The sequence below is a fragment of the Pantherophis guttatus genome, chromosome 6, assembly GCF_059756535.1.
Source record: "Pantherophis guttatus breed Tessera chromosome 6, ASM5975653v1, whole genome shotgun sequence".
NCBI classification, from domain to species: Eukaryota; Metazoa; Chordata; class Lepidosauria; order Squamata; family Colubridae; genus Pantherophis; species Pantherophis guttatus.
Genome location: NC_142068.1, coordinates 65,263,510 through 65,283,717, shown reverse-complemented (window position 1 = coordinate 65,283,717; position 20,208 = coordinate 65,263,510). Strand labels below are relative to the sequence as shown.

The 20,208-nt window shown below is 40.4% G+C and overlaps 1 protein-coding gene across 3 annotated transcripts in view; it reads right to left on the bottom strand.

Annotated features, from left to right (window-relative positions):
- Positions 1-14,093, bottom strand: part of PPP2R2D (protein phosphatase 2 regulatory subunit Bdelta) — a 38,317-nt gene extending 24,224 nt beyond the window's left edge. The window contains exons 1-2 of one of the 3 annotated variants that reach the window (XM_034436488.3): positions 13,533-14,093; positions 13,183-13,284 (exon numbers count right to left, since the gene is read on the bottom strand). In XM_034436488.3, the coding sequence (XP_034292379.1) occupies positions 13,183-13,284; positions 13,533-13,539 (109 nt within the window). In that variant the 5' untranslated portion in view covers positions 13,540-14,093. Of the gene's footprint in view, positions 1-3,405; positions 3,754-13,182; positions 13,285-13,532 lie in introns of those variants that run through there. The other 2 variants (XM_034436490.3, XM_034436487.3) reach the window with 2 other exon arrangements.
- Between the last annotated feature and the right edge of the window lie 6,115 nt (positions 14,094-20,208).

Here is a 20,208-nt window from a genome sequence, read left to right as displayed (position 1 = left end):
AATAAATGTTTCTTAAATGTAAGGAATTGGAAAAATTGCCAAGAATAGAATAACACTGGTGGAAAGAGCTAAAGCTTAAATCAACTGTCATTAAGACAATTTTCAAACTCCTGTATATAACAAACTTAAAAGATAAAATGAATACATTACACATTAAAGTCTTAGGCATCTGAAAATTGAAATGGACTTGAATAGGACACCTTGAATAAGATCACACTAATTATTCCTTAGGGTACAGTAAAATTATACAAAACAAACAAAAAATTAGAACGTAAAGAAAAAGTGGGGGGAAAAATACAATTTACCTTTCACCCTTCTTTCTATCAAGTAACTATGGTACAATCTTTATCTTTTCTCGTTCTCTTCATTCTTTAACTTACAAAACATCCAATTTGATCTATTCTTGTATCAACAAAAATTCATGTAAGGTTTCCAGTTTTTCAAAACAGACTTTTGACTTTTTTTCTCTAGACCAAATTGTCAGAGTACAGGTAATCTTTGACATACAACAGTTCATTTAGTGACTGTTTGAAGTTACAACAGCACCAAAAAAAGTGACTTATGACCATTTTTCGCACTTTAACTGTTGCACCATCCTCACATCGGATGCTTGAAAACTGGTTCATATTTATGACAGATGCCATGTCGCAGGGTCATGTGATCACCTTTTGCAACCTTCTGACAAGCAAAGTCAATGCGGAGGCCAGATTCACCCAACATCCGTGTTATTAATTCAGCTGCAGTGATTCACTTAACAAATGTAGCAAAATGGGACAAACCTCACTTAACAAATTTCTCTCTAAGCAACATAAATTTTGGGCTCAATTGTGGTCGTAAGTCGAGGATTACCTGTAATGTGTACTTTTAAAATAATAATAATAATAATAATAATAATAATAATAATAATAATGATGATGATGATGATGATGATGATGATGATGATGATGGAGGGCTGATCTAAACTCACACCAGACATCATCTATCTCATTGCTTGAAACATGAGACCCAGCCTCTCTACAAGAGCGCTGATTACTCTAGAGGCCTTACGTTTTTTTCCAACAAAGGCGGTAAGTGTTGAATCAATGTGTAAATGGCTCATATCTTTATTTTATTTATTTATTTTATTTTATATTGGATTTCTATACCGCCCTTCTCCCTGAGGACTCAGGGCGGTGTACAGCCAGATTAAAAAAACATGCAGAACAAATATTAAAAACAATTAAAAGATATATAAATTTGGCCCAATTAAAACTCATTTACCAATTAAAAACGTTTAAAACATTTAAAAACAGTTAAAAATTTCATCTTAAGCCAGCCCGGCTTGTTTAAATAAATGGGTTTTAAGGGCGCGACGGAAGGCACTGAGGTCTTGGATCTTGTGAGTATTGTCCATTTAATCAGAATTTCAATATCTATTAATAACACTTAAATGAAACTCTGGTCATATTGTAAATTGTAGCAGGATTACAGATAGTTTCAAAGAGTTAACAATCTTCTCTCAACAAGAGTTATGGCGAGGAGACTAAAATTATATGGGCCTGTGGCTTTTTAAGTCTCAGAAAAAGGTAGAATATAAATGCAATCAGTAAATATGATTTGACGAAAATTTTGATTGGCAGAATTACCTCATACAAGGCAGACTTAAAGGATTTATATCTGTTTCACTGTATGTTGATATTTAAGAGCAATGTAATTTATGCTACTGCTATATTAAGAACTATGTTACCAAAAATGCAACATTTTTTTAAAGTATATTTTTGTGTATGTTAAGTGGTACACATTTTGTCCATTATTAAAAATTAAAAAAACCAGAATGCTTGCATTTTCCTCCACCAACATTACTAATTCTAAAATTTGACAGCTACCAGTCAAGTCTGTTTCTAAAAATCCAGAAAACATGTCATTTCAATGCCTGTTGGTCTGCTTTATAATTCATTTCCAGGTGAAATTCTAGATCTAATTTTAGCTATGACCTTTAAAGCTGTAATACTGTTGTTCCCAAAGTGCAGGGGGGAGGGGGCTCATATCTTTTTAACTGGTATGTTAAACATGTACTTTTAAGTGTAGTGATGATGAATGATGCTTGTCACCAAAATTCCTATATCAAGCCTTAAAGATTTATGAATATTGCTTGATATTTTATTTTAAAACTAATTCTGTGAATGAATGAATTTGCTTCTCGGATATTTGTAAGAAAATATAGAATGTGCCAAGAAACTGTGAAAATAATTGCTGCAGGTGATGGGCAAGCAGATAAGATTTGCCTTCGAGATGTCTTAACATGGTTGAACTGTACTTGAAAGTAGACTAACAGTGTACTTGCTATACGTCAGAGATTCTATTAATAACTTTATCCATAAGTAATAACTAAAATCATCATTAGATGTAATACTAAAGAGAGCATTTTTTACGTTACTTTGATTACTAAATATCTTCAAATTGTTTATAAATTAGACCAAAAGAAAGATATAATTATGAAACATGCTTTAGGAAATATATTTTTAAACTGCATCTTTAAGTACATTCTTCAGCTGCAGGCAGTCCTCAAATTACGACCACAAATGAGCCCAACATTTCTGTTGCCAAGTGAAACATTTGCTAAGTGAATTTTGCCCCCTTTTATGACCTTTCTTGCTACAGGTGTTCACTGCAGTTAAGTTAGTGTCATGGTTGTTAAATAAATCTGGTTTTCCCATTGACTTCGCTTGTCAGGTTGCAAAAGAGGATCATATAACCCTGGGACACTGTAACCGTCATAAATATGAGCCAGCTGCCAAGCATCTGAATTTTGATCATGACCATAGGGATGCTTCATAAGTGTGAAAAATGGTCCTAAGTCACTTTTTTTCAGTGTGGTTGTAACTTTGAATGGTCACCAAATAGACAAATTTTAAGTCGAGGATTACCTGTACTTATGGACTAAATTCAGTGAGGCACCAAACTTATTTAGATCAGTTAAGGAAAATAGGTTGTGCCCCAATGGCAAACTAACTAGTCCTGGCTTAACAATCATTCACTTAATAACCATTTGAAGCTATGGTACTTAACAAATGGCACTAACATCTGGCCCTCAGAGTTACAGCTGTTGCAGTGCCCCCATGGTCACATGCTTAAAATTTGGGCACTTGGCAGCCTGCATGCACTTACAACTGCAGGGATGCTTCAACTGGCTACACCCACCCATCTCCCCCTTTTGGTGCCCTGCATTCTGGCACTCCTCAGCAGCAGTGGTGCTGAACCAGAGGCCTAGGGTCTTCAGCAGTCTCAGCTGGTTGCCATGGCTCCCAGATCTCTACTTCTGCCTCAGTGCCACCACACAGTATCACCATCAGCTCTGTGGCCATTCATCCATCCATCCCAATACCACAGTATCAAACTCCACAGGCCCCACTATGCCCAGCTGACCTTCACTGTCTTCTTCATCCCACTGAAAAGGTGCGCTCAGCCTGGCCCTATGTGAGCCAACTGCTGACCATGTCAGTCTTTCTTCTCGATGCTCCTCGCATTGTTCTCCAAATACCGCGCTTCGTTTTCGCGATATTTCATAAAGTTTCAGAGGCCTTCGGAAACTTTGCAAGAAGGCCACTCCCACCATTCTCCGAACCGTGTATACCCTTCTCACAATGCTTTGCAAAGCCTAAGAAATGCCTATTAGTAGTGGGATTCAGAAGCTTCAGAAGTATAATAACTGGCAGAATTCGGTTAACAATAAGAATGGGCACTACTAAGGTTGCAGTTGCTAAGCGATGATGTAATGCCATGCTTTATGACTACATCACTTACCAATAGAAAATTCTAGTTCCAATTATCATTTTATTTTGAGGACTATCTGTATGCTCTTCAAATACAGTTCTTTTCAATTTGTGAGTCCTTGGTGCTCTCTGGGCTTGGTTGTTTTTTCGCAGACGTTTCATTACCAAACTAGGTAATGCACAATCTTTTCAATTTGTTATGTTTACTTAGTAGTTTGCTTATATTTAAGATTTATTCTATGAATAATCTGAGATATCGAACTTCCAGGGAAGAAATGGTAAACTGAAAATGGCTCTGCTAAAAGCAGAGCTAATTGTTGTAGAATGAAAGCCAGAGTAGAATGGCTCTTCATAATTCCTCTCCAGACAAGGAGAGGGCTTGTGATCGCCCACACGTGCTCCAGACAGTTGGTCCTCATGAAGAGACCACCAAGGGACCTTGGCAAGTTTAGAATTTTTAAAGATTGGGGAAACCATCTTGCTGAAATTGTAGTCAGCACCTTTAAAAAGGACACTAGATTTGCCTATTTCCTTCACTGATCACTTTTGATTACTTAATTGATTTCAGCTATTAACGATCTTTGGATTGACAAGTCTGGAAAAACTGGGTGACCTTTTTTTTTTTTTTTTTTATTTTTATTTTTTAATTTGATTTATATGCCGCCCTTCTCCGAAGACTCAGGGCGGCTTACAATGTGCTCAGCAATAGCCTTCATCCTTTTGTATATTTATACAAAGTCAGCTTATTGCCCCCACAAACTGGGTCCTCATTGTCAATCCTTGGCAAAAAAGAAGTTGTAAATGCAAGTTTAAGGACATCAATTTCTTTTTCTGGCTTAAACAGGGTGATTAGAATATTGTGTTTGGAAAGTTATAAATGGATTAAAGGTCCAGATGGAGTTAAAATAAAATTTGGAAATTAATTATAAGAATGGAGATGGAAAATGGTGGACTTATGATTTATGCTCAGTTTGGACTTTGGTAGACAGTGTTATTGGTCTGGGATTTTCTGCGGTAGTGCTTACTTTCTCCTCTGCCTTCAGTAAAAGGGAGAATGAAGCTTCCTCTAGTTTCCCTGAAAATTACTTGATTTTATCTTTGTCCACCATGGGGAGACCTGGTAGGACAGTGGCTTTTGATAGATGGATGAAGTGGCTATTAGTTAAGTTTGGTCGCTGACTGATAGGTGGAAGGGCCAAAAGACAACCAACCTGTTAGAATGGTGGGAAGTTCAGGGTGCGAATGAAGCTCTTTCATTTGGATGAGGGGTACTATAGGTTGGGGTGGCTAGCAACAGAAGCACAGAGGCAGGTAATAACATTAAAGTGGTTTTGGGAAGAAGGCAGTTATCAAAGGGGTTGATGGGATGCTCATGAAGATCACGTAATATCGATTTCTGCACAAATTTGAAGAGAATAGAAGATAGCATACATCTTCTCTTATTGCATTATTGTCATCTGTGTAAAGTCCTTAAGTGAAGTTTTTAAAATATATTTGTTCCTCAATCTTGGGTACTCTACCAGAGGCCTGGGATTAACTGTTCCTACCACTGCACTCTTCTGGACAGAGCTCTGATTTAGTTCCTGGGATCTGTTGGAGCCACTCTCCCAGTTTAGGAGTCTGTTCTGCCCCAGCTCCGGATTCCCAAGGATTGTGACACACACCAACGGTCCTTATCAAAGTTATAACGTACCAAGAATAAACAAAGTCCGGCAAAGGTTGGCAAACAGCCCAGAAAACAAGATACGATAAGACACTCACTCTCCAAAATGCTCTGTAATAATTACACATTGTTTCCAGCAAGAAATTACTAACTGCGTGCAACTTAAATAGGCTAAGGGAGTGGCCAATTATCCTCAAACCTTACTCTCGAGGAGACCTCCTCCTCCTGAGTAGCCACTCCTGCCTTTTGGCAGCCCTGCGTGCTCGAGCACAGAGGAGAGACTCCTCCATTTCGCTCTCTCCACTTGAAGGAGCCTCTGGAGGTTCTGAAGGCCCTGGCTGAGTTTCTTCCTCTGGCACCACATCCTCTTCAGCCTCCTCGCTGTCCGATGCAAGAACCGGCTGCTGGCGTGACCCCACACCAGCCTCCTCGTCGTCGGGATCAGCCACGATCCGCGCAGGCTGCTGGCGGGCCACAACAAAGTCACAGACCCAAGTGCTCCTATTGCCACAGGGGATCACTTTGGTCTTTTACTTTCCACATCCTTCCCAGTTCCTCCTTCAGGCTCCAGCACTTCTCCAATTTCTCTTACCCCCTCTTCTTGATGTTGCTGTCATTTGGCACTGCTACATCTATCACCCACACTGTATTTTGGTCATCAACTACTATGATGTCTGGTAGATTGGCTAGTACGTGCTTGTCTGCCTGTACCGGGAAGGTCCACAGAATCTTAGCTTTCTTATTCTCCACAACCTTCCGTGGGACCTATCTGATTTAGGAGTATCTAGCACATGTTCTGTGCCGATGTTCCTATGAACAATGCCAGCTACTTGGTTATGTCTTTTAGTAAATGCAGCTCCTGCCTCTATGTATTGGATTGTCTCTGAGGCCTGCAGTCTTTACCTTGGATCTGACTAATGCGGTAGAATTCTGCTTCTATGGATCTGGTACTTAGTGCCTGTTCTTGTGCTGCTATGATCAGTGCCTCAATGCTAGTTTTTTAATCCAACCCTCCCTCCCTCCCGTTTAAATGGAACACACACCACTATGCTGAATAGTAAACAGTTTAGGCCAGTGATGGCGAACCTTTTCGGCACTCAGTCCCGAAAAGGGAGAGAGAACGTATGCGCACAGCACCAACTGCTGAAAAGACAGCACTTCATGTGGGCGTGGGCGCTTTGCGTGTGTGCAAGTGCTCATCAGGGCCAAAACCAGGAAGAGCTGCCCAGGGGGCATGAGTGCGCTGGATAAGGTACTTCTGTTTTCCGACGTGAGCATGAGTGCCGGCAAGCAAGTTTTCTGCTTACTGCTGTGCATGCGCACACGCTGATAAGCTGGCTGGCATGCATGCTTACGCCGGAAAACGGAAGACCAGCTCTTCCGGTTTCTGGCACTGCTGCACACACAAAGGCCAGCTGATCATTGCGTGTGCATGCCCGGAAGAAACCCGGAAGAGGAACAGGCAACGCCGCACGTGCCAGGCGAAATGGCTCTGTGTGCCATTTTGGGCATGCGTGCCATAGGTTCTCCATCACAGGCTTAGGCCATCAGTACTAGCCTTATTTTTTATTATTTCCAAAAGTCTTAACAGGATTATTGTGGCTGTTTAGCTTTGCAAAGGATGTCTTATTACTATTGATGGCTTTTACTGATGTTATATACAGTAGTATTGTTATTCTGCGAGCCCGACAGAGATTTATACCCCAATTAATAACCTTTTATTTATTTGTATAAAGTAATGTGTAGGTTGCCTAGTCATCAGTTTTAATTGCTGTGTCCTAAATTGCAGGCAGATAAGTTGCTTGGGCACACTTGAAATATTGAGGAAACATTGAGAACACTGATACATCAGGGTTATTATAGGAGTGACATATTCACAAAATGGCTGCATGATGGTTGTAACTAAGCACACTATGTAAATTAACTAACATCTTTTCCTAAACTCACAGGATTCTTTCAAACAGTTTTATCTATGTATTTCCTGGCAAATAAGCACACTTCATTTTATTTTTTATTAATCTGCTTGGGGGTTATGTAGGACCCATGGGCATTCTTGAGATGGCACTTTGGAGGATTCTAATTTAATTATTATTAGAATTTTTAATTTCAAATAAAGTTAAGTGTGTGAGTCAGTACAATATGTACTTAAGAAAATAAGCATTCAGCTATTGGTACTTACAGAGACATACAATAAAATCTATTTTGAATGCATATGTTGAAATCAATTAACCCATTAGATAAGTAGGCCCTAGATGAGCAAGATATGTGGCAAAATAAAAATTCCCTTCCCAAAGCACTCAATTATTCAGCAGCCTGAGAAACAAAAGCAGCTTTCTCCTAGATGCCCGTTTGTCAAAATACAAAGGAAGATGCAATGCTTAGAATAAACAATGTCTTACTAGTATGTCATTTCTGTTCAGAACATGGGTAGGCAAGCCATACATATATGTTCCCCAAAGCACCTAACCACCCCCACCCCCACATTATGATATTGGAATGGATGCAACAACCCTTCTCTATGTGTATGTGGAGGGAGCAAATATACCCTTCAGCATTAAAAATTTGCTGGACTGTGAACTAGATAATGGATTGCCAAGCAGTTGGGAAAGTTCTTTATAAACGGAATGAAAGATGAATAATTCTTATTAACTATAAACTGAGGTACAGAACTTAAAGAAACTTTTGTTACCAATGGAATGAGATTTCTTGATCTCAAAATATTTCATACTGGACATTTTTATATAAGAGATGATATACTTATATAAATAATTATTAGACCTGCTGTTTGCTTAGAATACGTTGCATCTTTCTATTGGTAGATACATAAAAACAAGCAAGCTTTACATTTATAGAATGTAAAGTGACAGCAGGAATGGGCATATAACTGGACAGCCTAATGTCTTACTATGTTATCCTGTATATTGATCATAATGTTAGTTCCATACTTGACAGGAAGGTTTATAATTTATGTTAAACAATAATTACACAATACATAAGATACCAACATGAACATGTGGCCAATATTTTCTAACACAACCTGGCACAGCCACCATTCTCATTCCACATGCAAATCACAGTATAGCATCATTAGTGTATATAGGGCAGTGGTTATTAAACTTTGCAGCTCTGCAATTCCCTAAAATGGAAATTGAGTTTTTATGACTACCTCAATAAATGAAATCATTGGTCATATTAATGTTGGGATTGGGCAAAATATTTTTTAAAAAATTTAGTCTATATAACATAGGATTATCATACTCTGAAATACAACTGTCCTTTGCAGGCTTGCACAAACAAAATGACAGCCAAAGATCAAAGTGACTTTTGACAATGCTCTTGCTTTGCTTGCCCTGGCAAAGGAGGAGCATTGTCAAAACTTGCTCCTGTTCTGGTTGGGCAAACATGCAGCTGGATTGCAAAGGCAAAGCCCATAGGGAGTTTTAGCAGTGCTTGAACTTTACCTGCACAAGTCTGAACAGGTAATGAACATTCTGACATCTTTCTAAATTGCTTTTGACCTGTTAGGGAAGCAGTCTGAGAATTTCTGCTATAGAATATAACAGGACTTCTTTGCACTAACAAATGTTGCATGTCTTCAAATAATAGAACAGCAATCAGAAGTCAAGGGAGTCTGTCTTAGTTTTGCAGAAGCAAAATAATCCTGGTTGACATCCTGAAACTTGCCTTTGTGGTCACTGTCCTGGCTCTTTCTCACACTAGAACACCTACACAGAGTTTGAATCAGATACATACAGATTCCACTGCAAATTTACTTTATGGGAAAGACAAATTAAAAAATTCAAAACTTAATACAGATGGAAGATTACAAATTTCAAGAAAAACCCTAACATTTTTTGAAAGATAAATTGGTTGCATTATTGGGAAACTACATATACCTAAATAACTGAAACCAATTAAATGCACATAATACTTTCTATGACTGGAGCAAGACTTAGCAAGCGGGCAATTTTCAATACACCATGCATTTATGGAACAGAGGTAGCACAGTAGGCTGTTTAGCAAAAGTTATATTTCATGAAAACAGTTAATAAAGTTTACATAAACTATTTTGTAAAGACTTGCTTTAAAACACTTTATATTTTATTAGGACACTATTCTATATTCTTATTGTAATTTCATTTAGAATTCATTTGGATTTATTGCAGACCGGACATGCATAATGTCCTTACATTCCTACAGCCCAATATTAACTGCAGTTTAACACTATTACTTCAGTGTAAGCTCCTTTAAGATGCACAGTACTTTAGTTTGAGTAAGGAAGCTTAGGATGTGATCCACAAATCAGAAATAAACATGAGAGTAATTTCATAAATATCCATATATAATTTAACCCTGAATAAACTCACTATTTATGTGATGAACTTGATCCTAAACACTCTGGTTCTTAAACAGAATACTTGCATTGTAATTTCATTTTTCATGCCTAGGGTGACTTTTGCTCATGCTGAAAATAATATAATTCTTGCAGAATTTCTTATATTGGCTTAAAGTAAGAAAAACCAAGACAAAACTGTAAGAGTTTATGAATATATTATGGAACCAAAATAACTTCCTTATGAAGCCGCATGAATAAACATTTCAATTTTTAACAAAAAATCCTATACAGGTAGTCCTCGACTTATGACAATTGAGTCCAACATTTATGTTGTTACGTTAGATATTGAGTTTTGTTCCATTTTACAACCTTTCTTGCCACAGTTGTTAAATGAATCACTGCAATTGATGAGTTAGTAATCCAGTTGTTAAATGAATCTGGCTTCCCCACTGACACTGTCAAATGATTGCAAAAGGTGATCACATGACCTTGGGACACAGCAATGGTCTTAAGTATGAACCAGCATCTGAATTTTGATCACATGGCCATGGGGATGCTACAAAGGAACTGTGAAAAATGGTCATAAGCCACTTTTTTTCAATGCCATTGTAACTTTGAATGGTCACTAAATGAACTATTGTAAGTCAAGGTGAAGACTACCTGTACTGTATATTTTCAAATATGAACAATTTGGGATCAAAACTTCAATCAATTGGCACGTCTTACTGCAAATTGCAGCTTGTCTCTTTAACTGTACCTCTGTATATTCTGAAAGCAGGTCTATTGCTCCCCAGATGTATACGCAAGAGGTATCACACATGAACCTAAGTCTAATATAGTATACAGAAGCACCAATTGCTTTTAATATATTCCCTCAAAATTACATAATCATCACCCAAGGCAAAGCGTAAGAAGTTACTTCTTTCCAAAGGTGCATTTATGAATATCATAAAGACAGCCTACATTACAATGTATTATCATTTAACGCATACCTAGTGCCCATAAATCAGAAATATCAGTAAATCTTGGGGGGGGGGAGCGGAGAGGGGGAGAAGCTTCAAAATGCTCACAATCTTCTCTCCAACCCACCCTCAAAACCCAGTGTGTTTCTGTAGGCTAGACTCTTCCTTTAAATGCAAGGAACAACTGGGGAGAGAGCAAATTTTGTGGCCACACTATTACAGAAAACACAACAGCACTTAACATTCTTAATAGTATGGATTCCTACTACAATAAGACGACTAGGTGATTATACATATAATTCTGATCTCTTATGCAACATAGCTGAAATTGAACAAATATGGGTGGGGCTATTTTTCCTCTATAAATAGAACTCCAAATACTACTCTCCACATAAATATTAGCTATGCTCAATAGGAAAGCATGTAGACAGCTTGTTACTAGTATTACATGGCTGCCTGCTATTCAATTACAGAACTGTGAAGGCTATCAAACGTCATTGTAGTGTCTAAAAACAATACAAGTACATGTATAGGAATGCTGTATTACTTTCCTATGAAGCTCTCTCCTCTCAAGAGATAGATAATGGAAACTGTTCTTCTACACTTACCATGTTACAAATTGAAGTATGCACACCCTAATGATTCATAGAAACAAGTTTTTAAATTATGCCTAAACAGTAAGGAAAAAATCAAGCATTGTTCAAATAAACTTTCTTGGACTACTTGTCACTTTTGCAAAACGTAAGTGTTCAACGAAGTATGAAAACCCCTGCAGACTTGTTTATAAAATACTAAAGAATTCAATTCTATTTGAAAAAAAAAAAATCAAATATAGTAATTTGAAAAGGACACTATTTTCATTGTTAGTATTTAAAGTTGTTTCAGTACTTCATCCAGACCACACCCTGCATTATTCTCTCCTCTCTTTTCCTGTAATAGGTCTAAACTCCAGTAAAGTAAAAGTAAAATTAACATCTTTCAGACAATATATTTTTAAAGATACTATTTTCAAAAGTACATTTGAATATATCATAAACATAACCTGAACAATTGCAGTTTCAAGAAGTGATGCAAAGAAAGCTAATCAGCAATTGAGAACCTAAAGCAACAATTTGCCTGCTATTCTAAGTAAATTTGCCAGGTAATAAATCCCAATGAATTTAGTTAATGATGTCTCTCAATTATGTTAGAGGCTAAACTATTAATACAGGTAAAGGTTATTGTTGCTCTAAACTGATCAGCTTAATCAACATATTAAGAGTAAAAATTTTTGCATTGCCAGAAAGACAGTCTCGTGTTTTAATTGTTTAAATTAAAACCAAAGAGCTCCATTATCCGTTAGAACCAGGAATAGTGACAGCTATTCTAATCACTCCTGCATTCCTTTCTTTCCATTATCCAATTCTAGTGTCATTTCTCCAGAACATTAAGCAAGCTTTTTTTTGAAGAGAGATGGCAGCAGCTTAGTCAGACTGCATCCCCCACTCTTCTCTCAAGGACCAGAGATATGGGGGAAAGAATTATACAACAAAAAAAAAAAAAAAGCAGGCATCCCTGTACTGACAGATTGATAAAGTTTCCAAAGGCTTAAAGTGGCCTTTAAGCTTTTGAAAACTTCATGGCCTCCAACTTAGGTCACGAAGCTTCTGGACAGCATCTCCCATTATCCCTGCCAGCTTAGTAATCGAGAAAAATGGGTGTCTCAATACCTTGCAAATACCTTGGGAATAGTTTTTCTTTTTTAAATTTCAGCTAGGATTGCATAAATTATGTTGCATCCATCATGAAGTGGTCTTTAAGCTTTTGAAAACTTAATGGCCTCCAACTTGGGTCATGAACCTACTGGACAGCATCTCCCATCATCCCTGCCAGCTAGGTAATCGAGAAAAAACTGGGGTCTCAATACCCTGCAAATGTCTTGGGTATAATTTATTGTGCAGCTTGGATTGTATAAACCATGCTGCATTCATCCTAAAGGCACCCAGTCTTCAAAGCCAAGACTTTCTGCATCTTCGCACCTGACCCCGGCCATTGACAAACAGTACCTTATTTAATATGGGATAATATTTGTAGCTCGGGGGTTGACATGAGGGTCTTCGAGCTGGCTTATTTTCTTGCAGACGTTTCATTACCCAAACTAGGTAATATCAGTGCTAGTTAAACAGCACCGTCTTTCTTACTTGCTGAAAAAATAAGGAACCATTCCCTGAGCCCCATCATGTGGTCTGGGATTTAAGCCCATCCCGAAGGTGGGAGGAAGGAAAAGGCATTGGGGGGGGGAAGAGTTAAAAATAAATAAATTAAAAAGCTATTTCAGCCACCTCCCCGAAAATTCAAGGGGCCGCTCCAAAGATGCCACCACCCGCGGGAGGTGGAGAGCCAGCATGGGACGGAGGGAGAAGAGAAGGAAAGCAAAGGCCCGGGATGGCCTCGCAAGCACCAGGGGTCATTCGCGACGCCGCATTTTACCTTCCGCCACGTCCTCGTCGATCGCCCCCTTCACCTGCGAGAAGCACCACTGGAAATCGTTGCCGCCGCCGGCGACGCCTCCGCCGCCGCCGGCCACCCCTGCTGGAGATGAAAAGCGCCGTGAGCGCGGACCGTGCCGGCCAAACCTCAGCTTCTCCGCCCGCCCAGGAGGCCCGGATGCCGGCCCGGCCTTGCGAGCTGTCCTCGGAACCGCTACGGCCTCCGCTTGACCCTCTCCAAAGGCCACCCTGAGGGTCTCGGGCCTGCCTCCCCCCGCCAAGACAAGGGCGGCCGCCGCTGCCTCCGTGACCACCAGCAGCAGCGCTGCCGCCACCACGCGTGCCCCTTACCTGCCATGTTGCGCGGCGTGTGGGCTGGCGGAGACCCGCCGGCTGCAAAAGCCCGCGGAACGGAAGAATCAACGGGGACGGATGGGGAAGCCGCTACAAGCGCCTCTTTCGCCGCCGCTTCTGCTGCTGCTGCTGGTGGTGGAGCTGCTGGTGCTGCGGCTGCCGCCACAGCCAGCGCCGACGCCGCCGGAGGTTCGGGGGTTTCAAAATGGCGCCCATTGCCGGTCAGCCTGATCCGGTGACGTCATCCTCCTGCCAGCCTCCGCCGGCCGGGAAAGGACGAGCCCCGGGATGAAGCTCTCGGGAAGTTTCACGCCGGCCTCGATGGCCGGAAGGTGGGAGGGAGAGAGAGAGAGAGACACACACACACAGAGAGAGGTTCAGGGCTTGGAGGCTGAGGCTGCCAGCCTTGCCGTCCCGCGCGGGCTGAGGCGGCTTCCCCCGCGGAGCCACGGAAGGAAGCTCAGGCGCCTTTTCGCGAACCTTGAGGACGCCGACTTCACGCCCGGCAAATCTCGCCCGCCCGGAGTCCACGGGACTTGGGATCGGCCAAGGGGCGGGGCTGCCTTTTGGACCCGCCCCCTTAGAGCTCAAACTGGTCTCGTTGCCGTAGGAGGCGGTGGGGCGTGAGGTGGAGGGACGGTTGGCAGTGTGGAGGATTGTCTGTTATGGATTGGCCGCGTTTACTCCCCCCCCATCCCCCATTTCTTATGGCGGGGCTTCAGCTTTTGAAGCTGCGGGGCTGCCGGAAGGGAACAAATCCCCTCACCCAACGTTCAGAACGGCCTTTATTAGTCGATTTCATGAATCTTTTCTCTTCCTGGCAACACTTTTTTGCCATCCTTGCCTTGGTGAGTCTATATTTTGGACAGAGAAAACCGCTGGTTTGAAAGAGGGGGTTAAAGAGGTTATCTATGCCAAAATTGAACATCCCTCTCTCAACAGAGGGGGAGGGATACGACATCATCTATCTCCAGTCTACAACACAGTCCTTTCAACGGTTCCAAGGAGGCTCCACGCCCATTTGCACCACTCAGGTGATCCTGACGACACCGATAAACCTGCAGGTGGTTTTAATGACTGGCTAAAAGAATAAAAATGACAAGCTGTCTGCAAGGAGCATAAACCCTTCCGTTCCCCACCATCCAGTCAGAGCTGAAGAAGCTTCTTGGATGAGAAGCTAAACGTCTTCAAGGGAAAAAAACAACAACAACCAAGGAAGTCCAATTGCTTCTTGGGGGGAAAAGAAAAAAAAAAGCACCTTTGGGATTGCCTTCGTGGATGCTTCCTTCCCCAATTTCCCAGCCCAATCTAAACCTTGTGCTTCTCTGGATCTCTTCCAGCATCTCTGATTTTGCTCCGTTTCTGAGACTATAAAGTTTGCCAGGTGCTGCCATCTGCTGAGGCTGCCTTTTTTTTTTTAAGCAACAAGCAAAATACAAATGTCTATGGAGAGTCTCAGTCATCCGGGTCATGGTTGTCCCGAAGGTGGGGACAGACCACAGACCATGACCCGGATGACTGAGACTCTCCATAGTCATTTCTATTTTTCTTGTTGCTAATAGAATCTCCCTACCCAGAGAACGGATATGGCATCATCTATTTCCAGTGTACAACACAATCCTTTCAACAGTACTAAGAAGGCTCCACGCCCATTTGATCTACTCAGGTGATCCTGATGACATAGATAAACCTCCAGTGACTCTAAAACAGTGGTTTTCAACCTGTGGGTCGGGACGGCTTTGGGGGTCGAATGACCCTTTCACAGGAGTCGCCTAAGACCATCGGAAAACACATATTTTCAATGGTTTTAGGAATAATTTTATTGTTGGGGGGTCACCACAACATGAGGAACTGTATTAAAGGGTCGCAGCATTAGGAAGGTTGAGAGCCACTGCTCTAAAAGAATGCAAATGACCAGCAGTCTGCAAGGAGTATAAATCTTTCTATTCCTCACCATCCAATCAGAGCTGAAGAAGCTTCTTAGGTGAGAAGCAAAACGTCTTCAAAGAAAAAACAAAGTCCGGTTGCCTATTGAAAATAGCACCTTTGGGACAAGCAAAATACAAGATCTTCAAAGATGCTCCTTTAAATCCAAATGCTGCCGGGCTTGGGGATTACATGGCTGCATCTCTGTGGTTTTCTGGGCAACAATATGAAAGGGTTTTGCGGCATTATTTTTATTACTTATACATCTTTTCTTTTGTCTGTGTGTGTGTCTTCAAATTAGTCCATGAGTCTTGTGGGCAAGTCCATGTGGTTTCTTGGCAACACTGTTCAGAAGTGCTTTGCCATTCTTCTAGGATCCAAGTGCTTAGACATTTCAATCAATCTTGCTTTAGCATTTGAGCAGCATAAGCTGAAAATGGAAAATTAATCACAAAGTTATATTTCTGTATTATAAAATGGTATTCTTAATAACTGATCTATGCATTTCTACAAAACATCTGAGGTTAATATTTGTGAAGTAAGTACGAGGTATACACAATGTCTTTATCAGAAAATATCTGACATTAAGATCTGTAAACTAAAAATTAGTATTTAATGTTCATAGACTTATATAGAAGTTTATATTATAAAATAGCCACATGCTTAAAGTTGATAAAACTAAGAGTTACAGATAAGTAGGTCTATAGCTCTATAAAACTAACTATATACAGGTAGTCCTCGACGAATGACCACAATTGAGCCCAAAATTTCTTTTGCTAAGTGAGACATTTCTTAAGCGAGTTTTGCCCCATTTTATGATCTTTCTTGACACAGTTAAGGGAATCAGTACAGTAGATAAGTTAGTAACACGGTTGTTAAGTGAGGCTGGCTTCCCACTGATTTTGCTTCTCAGAAGGTGATCACATGATCCTGGGACACTGCAATCATCATAAATATGAACAAGTTACCAAGTGCTCAGTTTTGATCATGGGGAAGTGGCAGTGATTGTAAGTGTGAAAAATGGTCGTAAGTCGTTTTTTCAGTGCTGTTTTAAGTGAACTATTGTAAGTTGACTACCTGTATAAATAGGTCTATAACTCTATACGTTAGTTCTTCGGGTTTGAAAGGCACACGTCGTGCAGTTTATCTGTGGACAATGAGGTGCCTCTGCAGGCCCAGTCTGGAGAGGCAGAATCTAGCATGATGGGGACACTGGAAGTCCATTGTTGTAGTAACTGTGGGTGTTATTCTGTTATTCCTCTCATGGGTTTCTATCAGTTTTGGTAGTGCCTGTCTTCAAAGCCACTGAAGATAGCACAGGGCCAGTGGCTTAGGGTCTCTTTCATTGCATCTTTGTAGCGCTTGTGTGCTCAATCTTTCTTCCCAGACTCCAGTGTACTATAGAGTATGGATGTCAAACTCATGGCATCATGTTGCCATCATGTGACGTTTTGTGACATTTTCCCCATTTGTGGAACTGGGGTGGGCATGGCCTGCACATGACGCATCTGGCCCGCGGGCTGTCAGTTTGACCCTCCTGATATAGAGTACCTGGCAAGTGATAACATGTGCCAACCATTTGCTCTGGGATTATAACATTTATTAGTCTAATCAAAGCCCTAAAGTAATATTTAAACAAGTTAAAGTAATAACTATGTCTTTCTTAGATTTTAAACATGTACATGTTGTTTGTAATGTTAGTAATTTAAAATATAAAATGTTAAAAATAAATAAATAAAAAAAAAACTATAAATGCAAATATCCAAGAACTAAGATCAAAATGGAAATACAGGTAGTTCTCAAGTTACAACAGTTATTTTAGTGACTGTTCAAAGTTACGACAGTGAAAAAAGTGACTTATGACCACTTTTCACATGTATGACCATTGCTCATGATCACATGATCAAAATTCGGATGTTTAGTGACTGGTTCATATTTATGACAGTCGCAGTGTCCTGGGGTCAAGTGATGACCTTTTGCGACCTTCCAACAAGCAAAGTCAATGGGGAAGCCAGATTCACTTAACAACTATGTTATTAACAATGTTTCATTTAACAACTGTCGTAAAAGGTTGCAAAAAGGGGCAAAACTTAACAAATGTCTCACTTAACAATGTAAATTTTGGGATCAATTGTGGTTGTAAGTTGAAAACTACCTGTACTGACTATTTCTGATTCAATTACTGTATTTTTCAGTGTATAAGATGCACTTCCCACCCCCTCAAAAGTGGGTGGAAATGTCTGTGTGTCTTATACAGAGAATGTTGCCGAAGCCCCGCCCATCCTCCCTACCTCCCAGCAATTTGCCTCCTTGCAGCAAACAGCAAACAGCCTGGTCAGTAGCAGCACAGCCTGATTTAGCACGAGCAGCTGATTGGCGGTTGGATCAGCCTCCCGGAATACCGCCTATCAGATGTTCCAGGCTGTGGGGATCGCTGTTGCCCATTGCTGCCATCGCTGCCCATTGCCACTGCCTTCGCACCCCATTTTCAGCCTCTGCACATCCCATTTTCGGCCTCCGCGTGCCCCCTTTTCGGCCTCCGTGCTTCCCATTTTCAACCTCTACATGCCCCATTTTCTGTGGGGATCGCTGCCACCTGGAACAGGCCAAAAACAGGACACATGAAGGCCGAAAACAGGACACGTGGAGGCCGAAAACAGGACGTGATGATGCCAAAAATGGGGTGCACAGAGGTGACGATGGGTGGCAGCGGTGATGGGTGGTGATCCCCGCAGCCTGGAACATCTGATAGGCGGTATTCCGGGAGGCCAATCCAACCGCCAATCAGCTGCTTGTACTAAATCAGGCTGTGCTGAAGCTGACCAGGCTGTTTGCTGTTTGCTGCAAGGAGGCAAATTGCTGGGAGACAAAGGCAGATTTTTTTCCCTTGTTTTCCTCCCCAAAAGCTGGGTGTGTCTTATAGTCCGGAGCGTGTTATAGTCTAAAAAATACGGTAATTGTTCCTGGCTATCAGGTTCCTCTGTATTTGATGTGCTGCTTCAGAGAACTTAGTTGCATTGTGGGTAATGGAAAAGTCCTTGTTCGGAAGTTGGCATTAAAATGTGTTGACACTCAGGCCCTTTTGCCTTTTTGTTTTAGTGTAGTGTTTATAGGAAACAATAATTCTAATCCTGCCTTAACCAAAACCAGATGGTTGACTTTCAGCCTGCCACTGTTTCTCAGCCCTAGAAAGAAGGCAAGGGTTAACTGCTTGTGAAAAATGCTGCTAAGAAAACTGTATGGACAATTGTATCTGGAGTCAAGACTGACTCACCTCCCCACCACTCCAAACCAAAAAAAAAAAAAAAAAATTAGCTAGAAAGCAGATACTATTATAAACCTACAACTCTCATTCTTAAAACAGTTTGGGCCTCTGATCAATCTCTGTTCATTTTGCATTCCTTTATGGCAGTTTTAATCTGACTATATCCTATACCCTATTATCATAAAGTCAATAGGCAGGAGATAATCCATTTAGAGTTTTTTTTTCCTTTGAAGTTTTCTTTCATGTTGGTAATGTCCACTAGCAATTAGTGGGGCTAATTATACTGGTAAAGAGATAATCTGAAGCTAAGTATGGATGTCCAGACCCCAGCCTCCATCACCTTCTGTATGCCTGCCTCCTTATTTCAACATTTGAACTGTTGCAAGGTATTTAATAAACAACATGATGATGTAACGATGATGATTATACCTTAGCTTTTTCAAGGTCAACTAAGTTCTATCGCCAATGAAAAGAAAAGTAGACCACATGTTATGCCAATTAGATCTGCAGTTTGGAATGAAGATGAAATGGTATTTTTTTAATAAATTAATCATAGGTGTGAAATGACATCCTGGATAAAGAAGCAAAGGGACAAAGATTAGCATCATCCCTCATTTTTTTTAAAAAAATCTATTTTCCAGAATGCCAGATGAAATGGGACTCAGAGGTACATTAGAAACATGTTTCTATACCACACCCATTGTTTAAGCAACCTAATTTTCTGGTTTTGCACAACATGTTGAACCATGAATGAACTTTACGGACTGAATTTGCACAATGGTACTAGACTAAAACATGTTTTCCTTTATTGTGCTTCAGTATGTCATGAAAATATATTTTCAGTGCCCTAAGAACTATATGAGGCTGATTAGGCTGAGATTGTAGCCTAGGGATAGATATGTGTTGGCTTCCAGTTGTTATTGCATTTTCATTCTCATCAGCCATAATCTGCATGACCTTGGGTGTGTGTGACAGGGCTACAAGCTTCCCACTCTTACTGTAACTTAAGCAAATCAACCATATTTGAAAACAATGAGATTTAACCCAGGTCATATTATTTTAAATTATGTGCTTTAGGGAGGTATTAGTAAGAGTAAGAATAAATCTCTAGAGCATGTACAAAGAATCTATGCCTGTTCAGAAGTATTAGGGTTTATCAGGTGGATCAGATATTATAGCTCTCAAATGGATTTAAACCATAGCACTTTTCCATAAAAGTGTTGCCCTTTTACCTTTAAAATCCCATAATAGTTAGTACCTCTAGTCCTAGTGAAGTGCCTTGTGGTAGAAAGAACCGAGTGGAGATATATTTACGATGTATTCTTATAGACCAAGACCATTTCTTTTAATGTAATAAAGGATAACCCTTGACGTTTGGTGGAAATGATATTCATTAGTATATCATAGATCTGCTTGGATCAGGACATTTTTAATAGTGTCTCAGGGGTAATAAAATGTACATGAATGTGATAGAATGAGCTC